At 42.6% G+C, this 20,008-nt stretch overlaps 1 protein-coding gene across 3 annotated transcripts in view; it reads right to left on the reverse strand.

Annotated features, from left to right (window-relative positions):
* Window positions 1-20,008, reverse strand: part of LOC132380263 (cerebellar degeneration-related protein 2-like) — a 154,142-nt gene that overhangs the window by 66,427 nt on the left and 67,707 nt on the right. For all 3 annotated transcript variants that reach the window (XM_059949010.1, XM_059949012.1, XM_059949011.1), the window contains 2 exons: window positions 15,374-15,522; window positions 3,682-3,846 (listed from right to left, as the gene is read on the reverse strand). In XM_059949010.1, coding sequence (XP_059804993.1) covers window positions 3,682-3,846; window positions 15,374-15,522 — 314 coding nt within the window. The remainder of the gene's footprint in view (window positions 1-3,681; window positions 3,847-15,373; window positions 15,523-20,008) is intronic.

Below are 20,008 nucleotides of genomic sequence, written 5' to 3' on the forward strand. Positions count from 1 at the left end.
GAGACCTTTTATATATTGGCGAGACCCGACGCAGTCTGGGAGACCATTTTGTGGAACACCTACGCTTGGTCCGCCAGAAAGAGCAGGATCTCCCAGTGGCCACACATTTTAATTCCACGTCCCATTCCCATTCTGATATGTCTATCCATGGCCTCCTCTACTGTCAAAATGAATCCAAACTCAGGTTGGAGGAACAACACCTTATATACCGGCTGGGTAGCCTCCAACCTGATGGCATGAACATTGACTTTTCTAACTTCCGTTAATGCCCCTCCTCCCCTTCTTACCCCCATCCCTGACATATTTAGTTGTTTGCCTGTTCTCCATCTCACTCTGGTGCTTCCCCCCCCCCTTTCTTTCTCCTGAGGCCTCCTGTCCCATGATCCTTTCCCTTCTCCAGCTTGGTATCACTTTCACCAATCACCTTTCCAGCTCTTAGCTTCATCACACCCCCTCCGGTCTTCTCCTATCATTTCGCATTCCCCCCCCCCCCCACTACTTTCAAATCTCTTACTATCTTTCCTTTCGGTTAGTCCTGACGAAGGGTCTCGGCCCGAAACGTCGACAGCGCTTCTCCCTATAGATGCTGCCTAGCCTGCTGTGTTCTACCAGCATTTTGTGTGTGTTGTTGATATCCTTCTTCATGTAAGGAGACCAGAATTGCACACAGTACTCCAGGTACGGCCTCACCAGTACCCTATACAATTGCAGCAAAGACTCCCTGTTCTTAAATTCAATCCCTCTAGCAATGAAGGCCAACATTCCATTTGCCTTCTTGATAGCCTGTTGCACCTGCAAACCAACCTTTTGTGATTCATGCACAGGCACTCCCAAGTCCCTCTGCACAGCAGCATACTGCAATTTTTTACCATTTAAATAATCTGATCTTCTATTTTACCTTCCAAAGTGGATGACATCACATTTACCAACATTGTACTCCATCTGCCAGACCTTTACCCACTCAGTTAACCTACCTATATCTCTCTGCAGACTTTCTGTATCCTCTGCACAATTTGGTTTTCCACTCAATTTAGTAACATCAGCAAAATTAGATACACTACATTCAGTCCCCTCTTCCAGATTGTTAATGTATATTGTAAACAGTTCTGGGCCCAGCACCGACCCCTGTGGCATGCTGCTCACCACTGATTCTCAACCAGAGAAACAGCCATGTATCCTAATTCTCTGCTTTCTATTAGTTAACCAATACACGCTAATGGATCACCGCCAACTCTCTGCATCCTTATCTTGTGGATGAGTCTTTTATGTGGCTCCTTATTGAACACCTTCTGGAAGTCCAAGTAAATAACGCCCATCTGTTCCCCTCTATCCACTGCACTCGTTATATCCTCAAAAAACTCCAGTAAGTTTGTCAGACAGAACCTGCCTTTGCTGAATCCATGCTGTGTCTACATGATGGATCCATTCCTTTCCAGATGCCTCGCTATTTCTCCTTTCATGATAGCTTCAAGCATTTTCCCAACTACAGATGTTAAACTAAGTGGCCTATAGTTACCTGCCTTTGACCTACATCCTTTTTTGAACAGTGGTACGATATTCACCTTCTTTGAATCTGCCAGGACATGCCCAGAGTCCAGAGAAGTTTGGTAAATCATCACCAAAGCCTCTACTATAACCTCTGCCAGTTCCATCAGAACCAGGGACTTGTCTATCTTCAGGCCTACAAGTCTGCTCAGCACTACCCCTTTAGTGATAGTTATTGTAGCGAGGTCCTCACCTCCCATCGCATCCATAACATCTCTCTTTAACATGTTAGATGTGTCCCCCATTACCCAATATCAATTTCCCCTTCTCATCCTCTAAGGGACCTACATTCACTTTGGCCACTCTTTTCCACTTTATATAATTATAAAAACTTTTTCTATCAGTTTTTATATTTTGTGCTAGTTTATTTTCATAATCTATCTTTCCTTTCTTTATTGCTCATTTAGTGGTATTTTGTTGCTTTTTAAAGTTTTCCCAATCTTTCAGTTTCCCACTACTCTTGGCAACTTTGTACACACAGCCTTTTAGTTTGATGCCTTCCTTATTCCTTTAGTTATCAATGGCTGGCTCTCCCCACCTTTACTGTCCTTACTTTTAACTGGAATGTACTTCTGTTGAGCACCATGAAAAATCACTGTGAAAGTCTTCCACTGTTCCTCAACCATCCCACCATGTAGCCTGTGTACCCAGTCTACCCCGTCCAACTTCTCCCTCATCCCGTTATAGTCTTGCTTGTTTAGGCAACATACATTAATTTCAGATCAAACTATTCCACCCTGAATTTGTATGAGAAACTCAATCATACTGTGATCACCCTTTCCAAGAGGATCCCTAACTATAAGATTGCAATTTTACCTGTTTCATTGCACAGGACCAGATCCAAGACAGCATATACCCTTGTAGGTTCAGTAACATGCTGTTCAAGAGAGCTATTGCATATGCATTCTGTGAAGTCCTCCTCAACCAACTTGATTCACCCAATCTGTGTGCAAGTTAAAGTCTCTCGTAACTGCTGTTCCATTCTTACACGCCTCAGACATTTCTCAGTTTATTGCCTGTGCCACTGGAATGTTATTATTTGGTGGCCTATAGACAACTTCCACCAGTGATATTCCCACTTACCAATCCTAATCTCTACCTAGATGAATTCAACATTCTGCTCCTTAGATCTTATAAAGTCTCTCACTATCATCCTGATCTCATCCTTAATTAAGAGCATTACCCTGCCTCCTTTACCTTCCTGCCTATCCTTCCGTATTATCTGATATCCTGGGATATTTAATTCCCAATCCTCTGTACCCTACAGCCACGTTTCTGTAATGGCCACTAAGTCATACCCCTTTGTACTGATCTGTGCCACAAGTTCACTGACCTTGTTTCAAATACTAGTGGCATTCAGATAAAGTGCCCTGACACTCATTGTGCTTTTAAAATCTAGTAATCTTTGTCTCTTTTGCACTTGACTTTTCTCATTTTTAACTTTTGCCTTTACTTTATCTTTATCCACACTTTTCTCTTTTACTTTATCCATACTACTCCATTCTGTTGAACCCAGTCTCCTGCTATTTAAAGCCCTATCAACAGCCCTATTTATACGATTCGCCAGGATCCAAGTTCCATCGTGGTTCAGGTGGAGCCCGTCCCGATGGAACATGAAGCCTGGAACACTACCTCATTACTTTTTTTATTTCTATTTTTGCACATATTGTATATTACAGCAAATATATATAGTTACTGTAATTCACAAATTGTTTCTATTATTATGTATTGGATTGTACTGCTGCCGCAAAGACAGATCTCATGACATCTGCTTGTGATAGTAGACCTGATTCTGATCCTTTGCCACATCAACAACGGGGATTCAGTGAAACCTCACTGAAAACACTAGTCACAAACTCAGGTCCAAAAACCCAGCTACTCAACGTCTCCAGCTAGGTAACTGAGCAAAGTGCCTATGACTTTAGAGACTTGTACTTACACACAGTATCCATTTGTGATTAACAGCAGGAAGTATAGCTGGCTTCACATTGCATCGTACAGCATGGAAACAGGCCCTTTGCCTACCATCACGTACCAAGGTGCCGATAACAATCCATAATATCCCAGGAACCCACTTTGAGACTTGCTGATCCAAACAATCATGCCTCTACTGTGCAATCATCTTCAGAATGTTACCTGGGCTTAGCATAAAGCTCCTTCAAACAGGGAAATGTGTGGATGGTTTTCCGGCGTTCCCGTTTATCCCTCCGGACTCGCAGCTGATCCATACTTCTCATTTCATGCACCTGGCTCTGAAGCATATCCACTTGGTTCTGCAAACTTTCAATTGTCTCTGTCAACCTGTTTTATATACAGGACATAATATTCAGTTAAAAGATCCACAATTTCTACCCAGCACAGGTCAGATACTGCTACTTTGTCCATCACTCTGTCCAAGGCTGAGAACAGTATTGATTACATTCCCCATGTGTTTGCCCTCATCTGATGTCCTGATGTGACAGACAATTTACTCTATCTTCTGGTGGCAGGTAGACCTCTATGCCAGTTTCTTAACATACAAGTCCTTCCCCTTTACAGCAGAATTTGGGGTGGGAAGTGTTGAACAGAGCGGTGCTGTGCAACAGATTTTTAAGTTGGTTCACAGGCTCCCAGGCCACCTGCCAATTCTGTGGCTCAGAAGAGTCCTTGTTTCACATATGTATGGAGTGTGAGAGGTTGTAGCTATGAGTATTTGAAGGATTTGCTCCTCAAATTTTGACTGCACTTCAGCCCTGATTGCCTGTCCCTGCACTTGCATCTGTGGGAGCATGCAGTGTCCAAGGCCTTTCAGACTTATGGCACTGTAGAGGCTGGAATGTCTCATGGACAATGCTAACAATGTCTTACATTAACTAACCTGTAATCAAACAAAACAAAACCTACAAAAAAGATATTGGTTTCCTCTGTACTATCCCATCAGAGACTCCAAGGGCAGGAACAACTCAGGACCATGGGCAACACTAGTGTGAGTGCAACTCTCCCCTTGGGCCGAACTGGAGTGCAGCAGAATCATCAAGTACAGAAACAGATTCTTCAGTCCAAACTATCCAGGTCTACGATCAAAACACCCTTGTCAACATGCTTCAGATTCCCCTACTCATCTACACACTAGGGGGAATTTACAGTGGTCAGTTAATCTACCAAAAGCACTCTGTGGCTGATTGGTAGGTTTTTGGTTAATTTACTACTGCACAGCTCCAATCCAGATTCAGTCCCAGTATTAGAGTTAACTGCAATTTGCGTGTACTGCAGGTCTCTCCCTGCAATGGGCGGTCTGTATAACACCCTGGGAAAGGCTTCACTGTAGAAGCCGTTTTTGGTTTATGGTTAGAGATAACGGGTGCTTTGGAATGTGAGTCGTCCAATGAAGGGAGTCTGTTTTTTGTGTTGTGTGTAAGCTGGGTCTTTGGTTCGCCAGGGAGAAGATGCCGGAGAGAAGAGGTCATAGGACTTGACCCAGAGAGGCACCATGATCCGATGAAGGCCGGGGAGATTGAAGAAGGATTGGCAAAGGGTAATCCGTGAGCTCCAACTTGTGCACGCTAGATTGTTTCATTAAAATGGGCCCTTTGCTTTTTTTTGCTTTTTCTTTACTAACCCTTTAGTCAAATTAAGAATTATAGAGCTAAATTGTTTAATTGTAAGTGGTGTACAGTCTGTTATTTTGTGGTACTGATTTGTAACAGGGTATCAAATCTCGCAGCAACCACACAAACAGGAGGTTTTAGGGTGGGCTTACACCTGGATCTCACACGTTTGGCAGGGCGATTGTCTTCCCTAGACAGACAGAACCAGAGTGTTTCACAAGTTATTCATTTCCATTTCCAGTGGGGTAGCTATCTTTTTAAACTTGGTATCTCAGCTAGAGATCCTCAGAATGTGCCAGGCTGCTTCTCTAGGTGATGTGCTATTACATTTCCTGAACCTACCTAACCACAGATCTACTGCACACTTCTATAAAGTGGTGTTCCTGTGAGTGCTGAACGCTTCATTGTCAGGGGGTGTGGTAAGTGGCAGATATCAACTGTGCTCTGGAAATAAGCAATCACTCTGGCATCCAGCATGGGTGACAGCTGAAGAGGCTGAGGGAATTGGCTCCTTACTTAAGACTTCTGGAAAACTCTCCATCTGAATTCCTGTGCCTTCACTTAAAGGTCTGGTAGAGAAGGCCCTCTGTTTGCATTTTAAGTATATGTGTGACATTTTGGTGAAGTTCACTGGTGTGGGCAGAGCTCAGTCTTCTGTATGTGCAGACATCAGGTCCACATACTGACACTGAAATAACCAGTAAGACTGCCAATGCCAGGATTCATCCCATTATTACCACATTGACCAGATGATTGAAATAGAAGGGCTTCCTCTCCTTGAAATTATGATGGGACCTGCGCAGAACTCGAAGCATTGAAGGGATCCATTTCAAGAGAGAATCAAGAACTCAGCCTACAGATTGCTCAAGTGGTGGCAACATTTGTGAGATACATCCAGAGGGAACAACCTTGGTCTCCTCTCTTGATTCATCCCAGGAGGTTATGTACAATAGTTAAAAAAATAAAGGCTGTAGAAAGAAAACCAATGTTTTATGTGGAAAACTCTTTTTTTATAACTGGGAGAGAAAGTAATTTGGTTTAAAGTGACTTTAATTCTCTCTGTTCTGACTTCTGCACTGTTTCTGAGGGGTCCAATATGAGCTACAGGAAAAGCACCACTTCCTCCGTCTTCTGGATTTGATACCACAATTCAACAGTTCCAAGCAAATTATTTGCCATTTCCATCACAACCAGCCACATCTGCTGCAAGTTATTCATCAGTAATATTGACTCTATTTTTACCTTACCCTTTTGCCCTAAATGGTAGAAGAGCTACTGGGAGGTAGCAGGAATCTGCAGGAAGGAGAGTGCAGGAGAGATAATGAAAGTCTCCAAAATAAAGTTTAGAACGGATAAGAATTTAAATACAGTGATGTGGGAGCAAAATTGAGCAAGGGCGATGAATGCAGAACTGAAGATGTTATATTTGAATGCACGCAGTATACAGAATATGGTAAGTAATTTTGTAGCACAGTAAGAAATTGTCAGGTATTGTGTTGCGGATATCACTTGAATTGTGGCTGAAAGAAGCTCATAGTTGGGAGTTTAACATCAAGGACAGGCAAGTAAGCAGAGAGGATGGGTGGTTTTGTTATTTAAAAATGAAATCAAATCCTTAGAAAGAGTTAACATAGGATCGAAAGATGTCAAATACTTGCAGGTAAAATTATGAAACTGCAAGGGTACAAAGACCCTAATGGGAGTTATATACAGACATCTGGAACAGTAGCCAGGATGTAGAGTACAAATTACAATGGCAGACAGAAAAGGCATACTTAAAGGACAAACCTACAATAGTGAAGCAGATAGATTGGAAATTCGGGTTAGTGTTGGATCCCACGGAAAGGAATGTCTAGAATGTCTAAAAGATGGCTTATTAGAGCAGCCTGTGGCTGTGCCCACCAGGGGAAAGGCAACCCTGGATTAAGAGTTGTGTAATGAACCAGATTTCATTAGTGAGCTTAAAGTAAACAAACCCTTAGAAGGCAGTAATATGATAGAATTCAACCTGTAGATTGAGAAGAAGCTAAAATCAGATGTATCAGTATTACAGTAGAGTAAAGGGAACTACCAAGGCATAAGAATTAAGCCATTCAGCCCATCAAGACTACTCCGCCATTCCATCTTGGCTACTCAACCCCATACACCTGCCTTCTCACCATATCCTTTGATGCCTTGACTAATCAGGAAACTATCAACTTCCACCTAAAATATACCCACTGCTTGGCTTCCACCAAAGTCTGTGGCAGAGTGTTCCACAGATTTATTACTCTCTGGCTAAAAAAAAAAATTCTCATTATCTCTACTCTAAAAGGTTGCCCCTCAGTTTTGAGAATATGCTCTCTAGTTCTGGATACCCCCACCGAAGGAAACATCCTCTCCACATCCACCAACTTTCAACATTTGGCATGTTTCAATGAGATCCCCACCATTCTCCTAAATTCCAATGAGTACAGGCCCAAAAATGCCAAACACTCCTCAAATGTTAACCCCTTTATTCATAGAATCATTCTTGTGAACCTCCTCTGGACCCCCTCCAATGATAATACATCCTTTCTGAGATATGAAGCTCAGAACTGTTGACAAACAGATATGGGATATGGGGCTCCATGTGCCACCTGACTAGTGTCTTATAAAGCCTCAGCAATATCTTCTTGTTTTTATATTCTATTCCCCTTAAGATAAACGCCAGCATTGCATTTGCCTTCTCTACCACAGACTCAACCTGTAAATTAACTTTCTGGGAGTCTTGCACAAGGACTCCTAAGTCCCTCTGCACCTCTGATGTACGAATTTCCTCCCTGTTTTAGATAATAGTCTGCACTATTGTTCCTTTTACCAAAATACATTTCCAACACTGTATTCCATCTGCCACTTTTTTTTTGTCCCATTCTTCCAATTTGTCCTTTTGCAATCACATTGCCCCCTCAGCATTAAGCCCTCCATCTATATTTGTATCATCTGCAAACTTTGCCACAAAGCCATAAATTCCATTATCAAAATCACTGACAAAAAATGTGAAAAGCAGCGGTCCCAATACTGACCCCTTGAGGAACACCCCTAGTCACCAGCAGCCAAGCAGAAAAGGCCCCTTTCATTCCCATTCGCTGCCTCCTACCTGTCAGCCATTCTTTGGTTAAGCAGCCTCATGTGTAGCACCTTATCAAATGCCTTCTGAAAATCCAAATAAATGACATCCACTGCCTCTCCTTTGTCCACTCTGCTTGTTACCTCCTCAAATAATTCTAACAGATTTATCAGGCAAGATTTCCCCTTACGTTAACCATGCTGATTTTGACTTATTTTATCATTAGTCTCCAAGTACCTCAAAACCCCCGCCTAGGTTTCAACACTTTCCCAACCACTGAAGTTTGGCTAAAGAACCTATAATTTCCTTTCTTTTGCTTTCCTCCCTTCTTAAGGAGTGGAGTGACATTTCCAGTCTTCCAGTTCTCCGGCATCATGCCAGAATCAAGTGATTCTTGAAATATCATGACCAATGCATCCATTATCTATTCAGCAACCTCTCTCAGGACTCTGGGATGTAGTCTATCTGGTCCAGAAGCCTTATCCATCTTAAGACCTTTGAGTTTGCTTTACAAGAAGAGAGGAGTGATGATAGCACTAAACAGCGCCTCCTTTGCTTGCTTCTTCGGAAACAGCTCTATTTCCATCTTCAATATCTTTATTTTTCCCCTTCAGGGTTCTTTTGAAGACCCTGACCTGGAGTTACAGGTTGATTATGGATCTTTGTGGGAATGGAACCCGCTCTCGGGATTTCACAACTGGTCCTTGCTGTTCAGCAGGCTAAAGGTTTAGCCTAAGAATCTGGCTCGGACTTGGAAGCCTAGGATCTTAGGGTTCTGGAGATGAGTGGATCAAGGGTTGATGACCCGTGTGTTTTTGGGGAGTTGGAATATCTGCGGTTGTACGCATTTTTTTTTGGCATAGAGTTTGAGAAAAGCAACAGGGCAGACTTGTAACATTGTAAACGAGTGAGTTGTTATATTTCCCTACACGCTGTGAAAACAGAGACATCTCCTTCTCCCTTATCAAGGAGAGAAAGAACCTGTGGTATGTCGAATACCGGGTGAAATGTGAAGTCTGTGTCTTTGCTATTGCTTTGCTGACACTTGAGTGCTCGGTGGCAGGCGCTGAATGTATTTTTTGCCAATAGGGATATTGCTGCTCACTGCTGCTTACGTATGGGAGGGGAGAGCTGGGGGGGGGGTGCTTTGGGGTTCTTACATTTAACTGTCATTCGTTCTTTGGGGGCACTCTTCTGTTTTTGTGGATGTTTGCGAAGGAAAAGCATTTCAGGATGTATATTGTATACATTTCTGACATTAAGTTGTACTTTTGAACCTTTCCTTTGTATTAACAATGGCACTCACTCCTGCTCCTGACACTCACTGACCTCTGGCACACTGCTAGTGTCTTCCACAATGAAGACAGATGCAAAGTATTCTTTATCTGCCATTTCTTTGACCCCATTACTACCTCATCAGCATCATTTTCCAGTGGTCCAATATCAACTCTCATCTCCCTTTTACTCTTTATATAACTGAAAAAAAAACTTTTGATATCCTGCTTTATATTATTGGCTAATTTGCCCTCATATTTCATCTTTTTCCCTCCTTATAACTTTTTTAGTTGCCTTTTATTGGACTTTAAAAGCTTCCCAATCATCCAACTTTCCACACACTTTTGCTACCTTATATGCCCTTTCTGGGCTTTTTGCAGACATCAAAGGATATACTTTGTATCGAAAGGAAAGACAGGAAGGGATAGGCGGTGGTGTGGCTCTGTTGGTAAGAGATGGATTTACATCTTGAGAAAGTGGTGAAACTTCAGCCATCATCTCGGCCGTCATCCCCGCCAATATCCTCCTCCACTCCACCTGGGCAAGCTCCTCTCTCATGCCTCCGTAATTTGCTTTATTCCATTACTGATACATGTGAGTTATGCTTCTCCCTCTCAAATTGCAGCATGAATTCAATCATATTATGATCACTGCCTCTGAAGGGTTCCTTTATGATAAGCTCCCTAATAAGATCTGGGTTATTACACAACACCCAATCTAAGATCGCCTCTCTCCAAGTAGGCTCAAGCACAAGCTGCTCTAAAAAGCCATTTCGTAGGCATTCAACAAATTCCTGCTCCTGCGATCTGACACCAACCTGATTTTCCCAATCCCCTTTCATATTGAAGTTCCCCATTACAATTGTGTCATTACCCTTATTACATGCCTTTTTCCAGCTCCTTTTGCAATCTCAACCCCACATTTGGCTACTATTTGGGGCCTTTTCTGCTTGGCTGCCAGTGAGTAGTGCAATTACAAACAAGAGTAAATCTTCAGATGCTGGAAATCTAAGCAACACACACACACAAAAATGCTGGAGGAACTCAGCTAGGCAGCATCTATGTAAAAGAGTAGAGTTTACTTTTTGGGCCGACACCCTTCAGCAGGACCACGGTCTCAACCCGAATGTCAACTATACTGTTATCCATAGATGCTGCTTGGCCTGCTAAGTTCCTCCTGCATTTTGTGTGTGTTGCTGGTGAGTAGTGCTGTTCCACAGGGTCGGTTTAGAATGGCTTCTTTTGTCAATGATTTGGATGATGGAATTGATGGCTTTGTGGCCAAGCTTGCGGACAATACAAAGATATGTGTATTGGTGGTGTGGGTGGGGGGGGGGGGAACGGACAGGTGTCTGGTTGATTACAATGTAGGGTAGTGCATGATCATGCACTTTGGTGAGAAGGAATAAAGGCATACATTAATTTCTAAGCAGAGGGAAATTTCAGATATCAGAAGGGCAAAGGGACCTGGAAGTCCTCGTGCAGAATTCCTTAAAGTTTACCTTGCAGTTTGAGTTTGTGGTAAGGAAGGCAAATGGAATATTTGTATTCAGTTCAAGTGGATTAGAGTATAAAAGCAAGGATATGATGCTGAGGCTTTAGTAAGGCACTGGTAAGGAAATATTTCGAGTATTGTAGGCAGTTTTGAGCCCCTTATATAAGAAAGGATGTCCTGCCATTCTAGACTGTCCAGAGGAGGCACATGAGAATGATCTAAAATGAAAGGGTTAATGTATGAGGAGTCTGATGGCTCTGGGCCTGTACTCGTTGGAGTTTAGAAGTATTGGGGGGGGGGGGTAGGATCTCATTGAAATCTATCAAATATTGAAAAGCCTAGATAGAGTGAACACATAGAGACTGTTTCCTATAGTGGGGGAATTTAGGACCAGAGGGCACAGTCACGGAATAGAAGGATGTGCTTTTCAAATAGAAATGAGGAATTTAAAGTGGGAGTTCACAAGTTTTTGATTAGTAAGACCATCAAAGTTTATGGACAGCAGGAGAATGGGTTGAGAGGGATACTGGACCTCAAGAGAGAGAATTTGTAGAATGTCTAAGAGATGGCTTTTTAGAAAAGCTTGTTGTTGAGCCCACTAGGGGATCAGTTGTGTTGGATTGGGTGTTGTGCAATGATCCGGAGGTGATAAGAGAGTTTAAGGTTAAGGAACACTTAGGGAACAGTGATCACAATACGATCGAGTTCACATTGAAATTTGAGAAGGAAAAAATAAAATCCAATGTGTCGGTATTTCAGTGGAATAAAGGAAATTACAATGGCATGAGAGGGGAACTGGCTGAAGTTGACTGGAAAGGGACACTAAGAGGAGGACAGCAAAGCAGAAATTGCTGAAGTTTCTGTGAAAAATGAAGTGCAAGACAGATATATTCCAAATAAGAAGAAATTTTCGAATGGAAGACAGACCCTACCATGGCTGACAAGTGAAGTCAGAGCCAAAGTAAAAGCAAAAGAGAGGGCATACAAGGAAGCCAGAGCTGGTGGGAAGATAGAGGATTGGGAAGCTTTTAAAAACTTGCAGAAGGAACCTAAGGTGGTCATTCGGAAGGAAAAGCTGAATTATGAGAGCAAGCTGGCAACTAATATCAAAGAAGATATTAAAAGCTTTTTTAAGTATATGAAGGGTAAAACAGAGTCTAGGGTAGATATAGGACCAATACAAAATGACGCTGGAGATATTGCGATGAGGAATGCAGAGATGGCAGAGGAACTGAATGCGTATTCTGCATCAGTCTTCACAGTGGAAGATACCTGCAGTATACTGGACATTCAAGAGTGTCAGGGAAGCGAAGTATGTGCAGTGAAAATTAAGCTTCCTGACCTTCTCAGTCATAATGGTCTGAGGGTGGATAAATCTCCTGGACCTGATGGAATGCACCCTTGAGTTCTGAAGGAAGTAGCTGGAGAGATCGCAGAGGCATTAATGATGACCTTTCAAGAATCGATAGATTCTGGCATTGTACCAGCTGACTGGAAAATTGCAAATATTACTTCGCTATTTTAAGAAGGGTGGGAGGCAGCAGAAAGGAAACTGTAGACCTGTTAGCCCGACATCAGTGGTTGGGAAGTTGTTGGAATCGATTGTTAGGGATGAGATGACGGAGTACCTGGAGGCACATGACAAATGGAGGCCAAAGCCAGTATGGTTTCCTGAAAGGAAAATCCTGACAAACCTACTGCAATTCTTTGAGGAAATTACAAGCAGGGTAGACAAAGCAGATGCAGTAGACATGGTGTACTTGGATTTTCAGTAGGCCTTTGACAAGGTGCCACACATGAGGCTGCTTAGCAAGATAAGAGCCCATGGAATTACAGGGAAGTTACTAGCATGGGTGGAGCATTGGCTGGTTGGCAGATAACAGAGGGTGGGAATAAAGGGATCCTATTCTGACTGGCTGCCGGTTACCAGTGAAGTTCCACAGGGGTCGGTGTTGAGACTGCTGCTTTTTACAATGTATGTCAATGATTTGGACTATGGTATTAATGGATTTGTGGCTAAATTTGCTGATGATATAAAGATAGGTGGAGGAGCGGGTAGTGCTGAGGAAATAGAGCACCTGCAGAGAGACATAGTTTCAGGGAATGGGCAAAGAAGTGGCAAATGAAATGCAATTTGGTGGAAGAAATAATTGGACAGACTATTATTTAGATTGGGAGAGGATTCAAAATGCAGAGATGCAAAGGGACTTGGGAATCCTTGTGCAAGATAACCTAGAGGTTCATCTCCAGATTGCGTCGGTTGTGAAGAAGGTGAATTCAATGTTGGCATTCATTTCTAGAGGTCTAGAATATGAGAGCAGGGATGTGATGTTGAGGCTCTATTAGGCACTCGTGAGACCACACTTGGAGTATTGTGTGCAGTTTTGGGCTCCTTATTTTAGAAAGGATATACTAAGGGTTCAGAGAAGATTCACAAGAACGATTCCAGGAATGAGGGTTATCGTATGAGGAATGTCTGGCAGCTCTTGGGCTGATTTCCCTGGAGTTCAGGAGAAAGAAGGGGGATATCATAGAAACATTCCAAATGTTAAAAGGCCCGAACAGATTAGATATGGCAAAGTTATTTCCCATGGTAGGGGATTCTAGGACAATAGGGCACAACTTCAGGATTGAAGGACATCCTTTTAGAACTGAGAAATTACTTTAGTCAGGGGGTGGTAAATCTGTGGAATTTGTTGCCACAAGTGGCTGTGGAGGCCAAGTCATTGGGTGTATTTAAGGCAGAGATAGATAGGTTCTTGATTAGGCAGGGCATCAAAGGGTATGGGGTGAAAACAGGGGAGTGGGGATGACTGGAAGAATTGGATCAGCCCATGACTGAATGGCTCCTACATCTTATGGTCTTATGGATAATAAATTAGCCATGATAGAATGGCAGGGCAGACTTGACAGACTGAATGGCCTACAGTAATTCTGCTCCTGTGTTTTATGGTCTAATGACTTTATCTGTATCTTTTTCTCACTGCAATCCCAACCTGGCTATATCAGGGATATTCCATTTGTACATCCATCCTTCCATCACGCATTCTGCAACTTGTTTTCTCCCATTTTTAGTTTGGTTAAAGGGTGTTTCACATGAAACATTTACACTGCTTCCCTTTCTAAAGCTGCTAGATAACCTTATAAATGTTGTGATTTTTTTTGCAGCTAGAGGGCTTTGGGAGGGCATGAATGAACAGACTTGATGCCCACCATCAGCTCTCAAATCCTGGGGCTGGACAGGGCAATCTCAGCTTCCTGACACGTATAAGAGCAGGGTTGTAATTATTCACAGGAGCTGAGAAAATCCTTGACACAATTGATGACGTAAGAGCTGCCCTATTCATAGCACAGCAAATTATCTTACTTCTCGATAGAAAAGTGTGCCTGGTCTTCTTCCTCAGCAAGGATTCTTTATTTGATCTACCCAGCTTTGATTTGTGGAGTGAGTTAGCAGGGAGGTCCCATGTCCAGTCATCTACACTGAATTGGTTTCACTCTGACATTGATAGATTTATCTCCTCTCTGGCATTTAAGTAGTTCTGCTGGCTTGCACCAATGGTAGTTTCATTATGGTCACAGATACCACTGACGTACGGAGGGTACACGAGTGCCAGATGTTTTGGTGCATCCTCCACAAGGATGCATTCCAGCAGAAATGTGTTGGGTTGCTTGTGAATTGGTTGTAGGTGGACCCCTACCAAAGAAATGGAGACTATTTCTCCAAAATGGAGGAGTCATTGATACAGCACCACAGTTAATAGCTAAAGCCTTCAGGAGTCACATCACCATAGGCATCAGGAGTGTGAGGCAATCCCAACTGGACTAACCCTGCTCAGGTAGAATTACTTACTGGATCCAGGTCCTGAAAACAACTTAAGCATATTTCACATAAATTAAAATACACATCTTTCTGAAATGCCTTCCTCGTTGTTCCTCTGTCTGCCTCTGTACTCTGACAGAGGTTTTTCCCTCACCTGCCGTCAGGGCACGCTATCAAGAGGATCTCCAGTACAGGGCTCTCTATGCAGAAGCTCTACTGTTTTTGTAGGATTTAGGAGGAACAACTACAAAAGGATCAAGGGAAAGCAAAGCTATCTTCGCTCTAAAGACAAAGATGAATAGTTCAAATAAGAGTCATGTTTGCCAATCTATGACGTGCTGTTGGCTCATTTTGCCTTTTCCAAATATTTATATGCATCAATCTCAACCCAGTCTTGGACTGAACCCCGGTTGATGTGTGGACAGCTAGGAATGTTCACTTGTGTCTCTTCATTTATGGGGACAGGAGTCTCCTGGACAAAACTCAGAGAAAGCTCCTGCTGATGGCACCAGTTCTACCTGGTTGGCCCTGTTTTCAAATGTGTCATGTAAGAGTACATACCGCTCTATTTTCTGTTGTGAAGCCTTGCTGTCCAGCACCAGTCTCTGGTTGTTAAGCTCCAGGTCACGTGCCGTCACATCCAACTGCTCATACACCTTGGCATGCTGGTCATTCATTTGTCGCAACATCTCCAGTTGTTTGCTGAGATACTGTCAGACAAAAGTACAAACTAAATTCAAAGCAGAAATAGATTGAAGGACTGGATTCCCAGTTGTGTTCACTAGCAGCAGCCAGAGGCATGAACCTGCAAGATTTTGCAGCTCTCACTGGCTCAGGATCATAGCCCAGTCATTAAATTTTGTGTTCCACGCAATTTATTGACATCAGTCCATGAAAGTGAACTGGCTCATCATCCTTTACAGTGTTGGCCAGAAAGTATTACAATCTGCAAATCAGTGAATTCAAATGAATCGAGGACAGTCTAATTGTCTTTGTTCTTGCTGCGTGCTTGGGGATGAAAGCTGTCATTTTGTGAAGACACTCTATTTTCCATTTTGTGAGCTTGACATGCTGGGCTTGATTAATGTTTTAAAGAAGACACATTGACTCTTCCGGTAATCTGCTGGACTAGAGACCATTTCCAAATAAAAAGTTATTTGTGAGATGTTCTTTGGTTGGCTATAATATGTAGGTTTGTGAAAGTGGGGCTGATGCCTGCCTGAAGTGATTCGAGCTCATTGCTGACTGAGAACAAAAAGCCATAAATTATCGACTATCGCTTGATGGGAAGAGGGCAATAAATGGATGCTGGCTTGGAGCAGAGCCAATAACAAGGTGTTAAAGGACAGACACATGACCTCCAGCCAATGACACTGGAATGCGATATTTGACTCGATAAGGAATGGATATAAAAGTTGATGTGTGTTGGTAGCCCTAACTTTGAAGAATAATCATTGCAGATACAAGTGTAAGCAACCCTGTGTGAAACATGAGACAAGTGAATCGGGACAATGAGGAACACCCGGTCAACGTAAACTCCTTTGCCCGGGTAATACCTTTACTATTCTTTGACTATTCAGGAGAGTCAGAGATACCTAGCAAGTGAGCACACAAGGTATTTAGTGTATGAATTCACATACTTATTAGTTTAAACAATAAAGGTACTTGTCAGTAAATACAGATCTCTCCGTGACTTTCTAATCATCGCAGTAAGCAGTAAGTATTTTTTTCAACAACAGCCTATGACATTGGTAAACAGACCTCTGTCCTCAGAAACACAAGAGATTCTGCAGATATTAGAAATTGAGCATCACACACAAAATGCAGAAGGAACTTAGCATATACAGAGGGAAATAAGCAATCAATGTTACAAGCCAAATCCCTTCAGGACTGGAAAGAAAGGGGGCAGAAGCCAGAAGAAGAAGGTGGAGAGGAGAAGGAGCACAAGCTGACAGGTGATAGGTGAAACCAGGTGAAGGGAAGGTTGGTTGTTGGGGGTGGGGGTGGACAAAGTAAGAAGCCGAGAGGGATAGGTGGAAGATGTAAAGGAATGCAGGAGGAATCTAATAGGAGAGTACAGTGGATCATAGAGAAAAGGGGAGGAGGGGAACTAAAGAAAAGTGATGGGCAGATGTGAAGAACAAAAGGAGAGAGAGGGTAACCAGAATGTGGAATAGAAAAAGATCAGAGGGAAGAGGGAAGATTTTGCCAGAAGTTAGAGAAACCAATGTTCATGCCATCAGGTTAGAGGCTACCCAGGCGGACTATGAGCTGTTAATCTTCCAACCCAAACATGGCTTCATCATGGGGGCAGAGGAAGCTATGGACAGAAATGCAGACAGATTATTAGGAAGGGTGGGCAAATGATTGGACAAAATTGCAGCCAACAGAGTGAGTCTCAGTGCATTGGGGATGCAGAATCAAAAAAGGTAGGAAATACATTGTTATATCTCAATGCATAGAGTACAAGAAATAAGATGGATGATCATGTTGCACTATTACAGATGATCAGGTATGTCATTGTAGCCACATTGAATCAGGGCTCAAGGATGTTTGTAGTTGGGAGCTGAATATCCAAGGTTACATGTTGTATTGGAGGGATAGGAAGGTAGGCAGAGGGGATGGCATGGTTCTGCTGGTAAAGAATGGCATCAAATCAGTAGAAAGATATGACAGGGGATCAGAAGATGTTGAATCCTTGTGGGTTCAGTAAAGAAACTGAAGGGTAAAAGGACGGTGATGGCAGTTACTTACAGGCCTCCCAACAGTAGCTGGGTGTGGACCACAGATTACAACAGGAAGTAGAAGAGGCATGTCAAAAAGGCAACGTCATGGGAAATTTCAGCATGCAGATCGACAGGGAAAACCAGGCTGGTAATGAATCTCAAGAGAGTAAGTTTATTAAAAACCTATGAGATGGCTTTTTAGAGTAGTTTGTCATCGAGCCTACCAGGGAATCAGCTATACTGGATTGGGTGTTATGTTATGAACCAGAGGTGATTAGGGAGCTTAAGGTAAAAGAACCTTTTGGAATCAGCGATCATAGCATTTGATAGGGAAAAAATAAAGTCTGACATAGCAGTTTTTCAGTGGAGTAAAGGAAATTACAGTGTTATGACAGAGGAGATGGTCAAAGTAAATTGGAAGGAGGTGCTGGCAGGGATGACAGCACAGCAGCAATACCGTGAGTTTCTAAAAAAAATGAGGAAGGTACATGATAGATGTATTCCAAAGATGAAGTAGTACTCAAATTTTTAAATAGTAGAACATGGCAAACAAGGGAAGTCAAAGCTAATGTAAAAGCAAAAGAGAGGGCATACAACAAAGCAAAAATTAGCGGGAAGATGGAGGATTGGGAAGCTTTTAAAAGTCTACAGAGAACAACTAAAGGAATCATTAGGAGTGAAAAGATGAAATATGAAAGCAAGCTAGCATACAATATCAAAGTAAAAGGTTTTTCAAGTACGTAATAAAATAAAAGAGAAATCAGAGTGGATACAGGACTGCTAGAAAATGAGGCTGGAGAAATAATAACATAGGATAAGGAACTAAATGAGTACTTTGCATCAGTCTTCACTGTGGAAGACATTAGCAGTGTGCCAGATGTTGAAGGGTGTGAGGGAAGAGAAATGAGTGCAGCTGCTATTACAAGGGAGAAGGGGTTCAAAAAGCTGAAAGACCCAAGGGTGCACAAGTCACCCAGACCAGATGAACTGCACCCTAAGATACTGAAAGAGGTAGCAGAAAAGATTGTGGAGGCATTAGTAATGATCTTTCAAAAATCATTGGACTTTGGCATGGTGCCAGAGTACTGAAAGATTACAAATGTCACTCCACTCTTTAAGAAAAGAGGAAAGCAGCAGCAAGGAAATTATAGACCAATTACCCTGACCTCAGTGGTTGGGAAGATGTTGGAGTCAATTGCTAAGGATGAGGTTATTGAGTACTTGGAGACACAGGACAAGATAGGACAAAATCAGCATGGGTTCCTTAATGGAAAATCCTGCCTGATGAACCTGTTGGAATTCTTTGAGAAGATTCCAAATAGGATAGATAAAGGGGATGCAGTGGATGTTGTATATTTGGACTTTCAGAAAGCCTATGATAAGGCGCCACACATGAGGCTGCTTACCAAGTTAAAAGCCCACGGTTTTACAGGGAAGTTACTAGCATGGTTAGAGCATTGGCTGATTGGTAGAAGGCAGTGAGTGAGAATGAAAGGATCCTTGTCTGGTTGGCTGCCAGTTACTAGTGGTGTTCTGCAGGGGTTGGTGTTGGGACCACTTCTGTTTATGCAGTATATCAATGATGGAATAGATGGCTTTATTGCCAAGTTTGCAGATGATACAAAGATTGATGAAGTCGCAGGTAGTATTGAGGAAACGGGTAAGCTGTAAAAGGACTTAGGTAGACTAGGAGAATGGGCAAGAAAGTGGCAAATAAACTACAATGTTGGAAAATGCATGGTCATGCACTCTGGTAGTAGAAATAAATGTGCAGACTAATTTCTATGGGGAGAAAATTCAAAAAATATGAGATGCAAACGGACTTGGGAGTTCTTGTGTAGAACACCCTGAAGGTTACCTTGCAGGTTGAGTTGGTGGTAAGGAAGGCAAATGTAATGTTGTCATTCATTTCAGGTGGTCTAAAATACAAGGGCAGGGATGTGATGCTGAGACTTTATAAGGCATTGGTGAGGCCTCACCTTGAGTATTGTGAACAGTTTTGGGCTTTTGGGTTCTTGATCTAAGAAAAGATGTACTGGCATTGGAGAGGATTCACAGCAGGTTCACAAAGATAACTCCCAGAATGATACGAGGAACGTTTGACAGATCTGTGTATGTACTCACTGGAATTTAGAAGGATGAGAGGGATCTCATTGAAGCTTCACCAATGCTGAAAGGCCTAGACAAAGTAGATGTGGAAAGGATATTTCCCATGGTGCAGGAGTTCAGGAAAAGAGGGCACAGTCTCAGGATAGAGGGGCATCCATTTAAAACAGAGATGCGGAGAAATTTCTTTAGCCAGAGGGTGGTGAACTTGTGGAATTTGTTGCCACATGCAGCTGTGGAGGCTGGGTCATTGGGTGTATTTAAGGCAGAGCTTAATAGGTTCTTGATTGGACATGGCATCAAAGGTTACGGGGAGAAGGCCAGGGAGTGCAGCTGAAGAAGGGGAAAAAAGGATCAGCCATGA

Source organism: Hypanus sabinus, chromosome 23 (assembly GCF_030144855.1).
Source record: "Hypanus sabinus isolate sHypSab1 chromosome 23, sHypSab1.hap1, whole genome shotgun sequence".
NCBI classification, from domain to species: domain Eukaryota; kingdom Metazoa; phylum Chordata; class Chondrichthyes; order Myliobatiformes; family Dasyatidae; genus Hypanus; species Hypanus sabinus.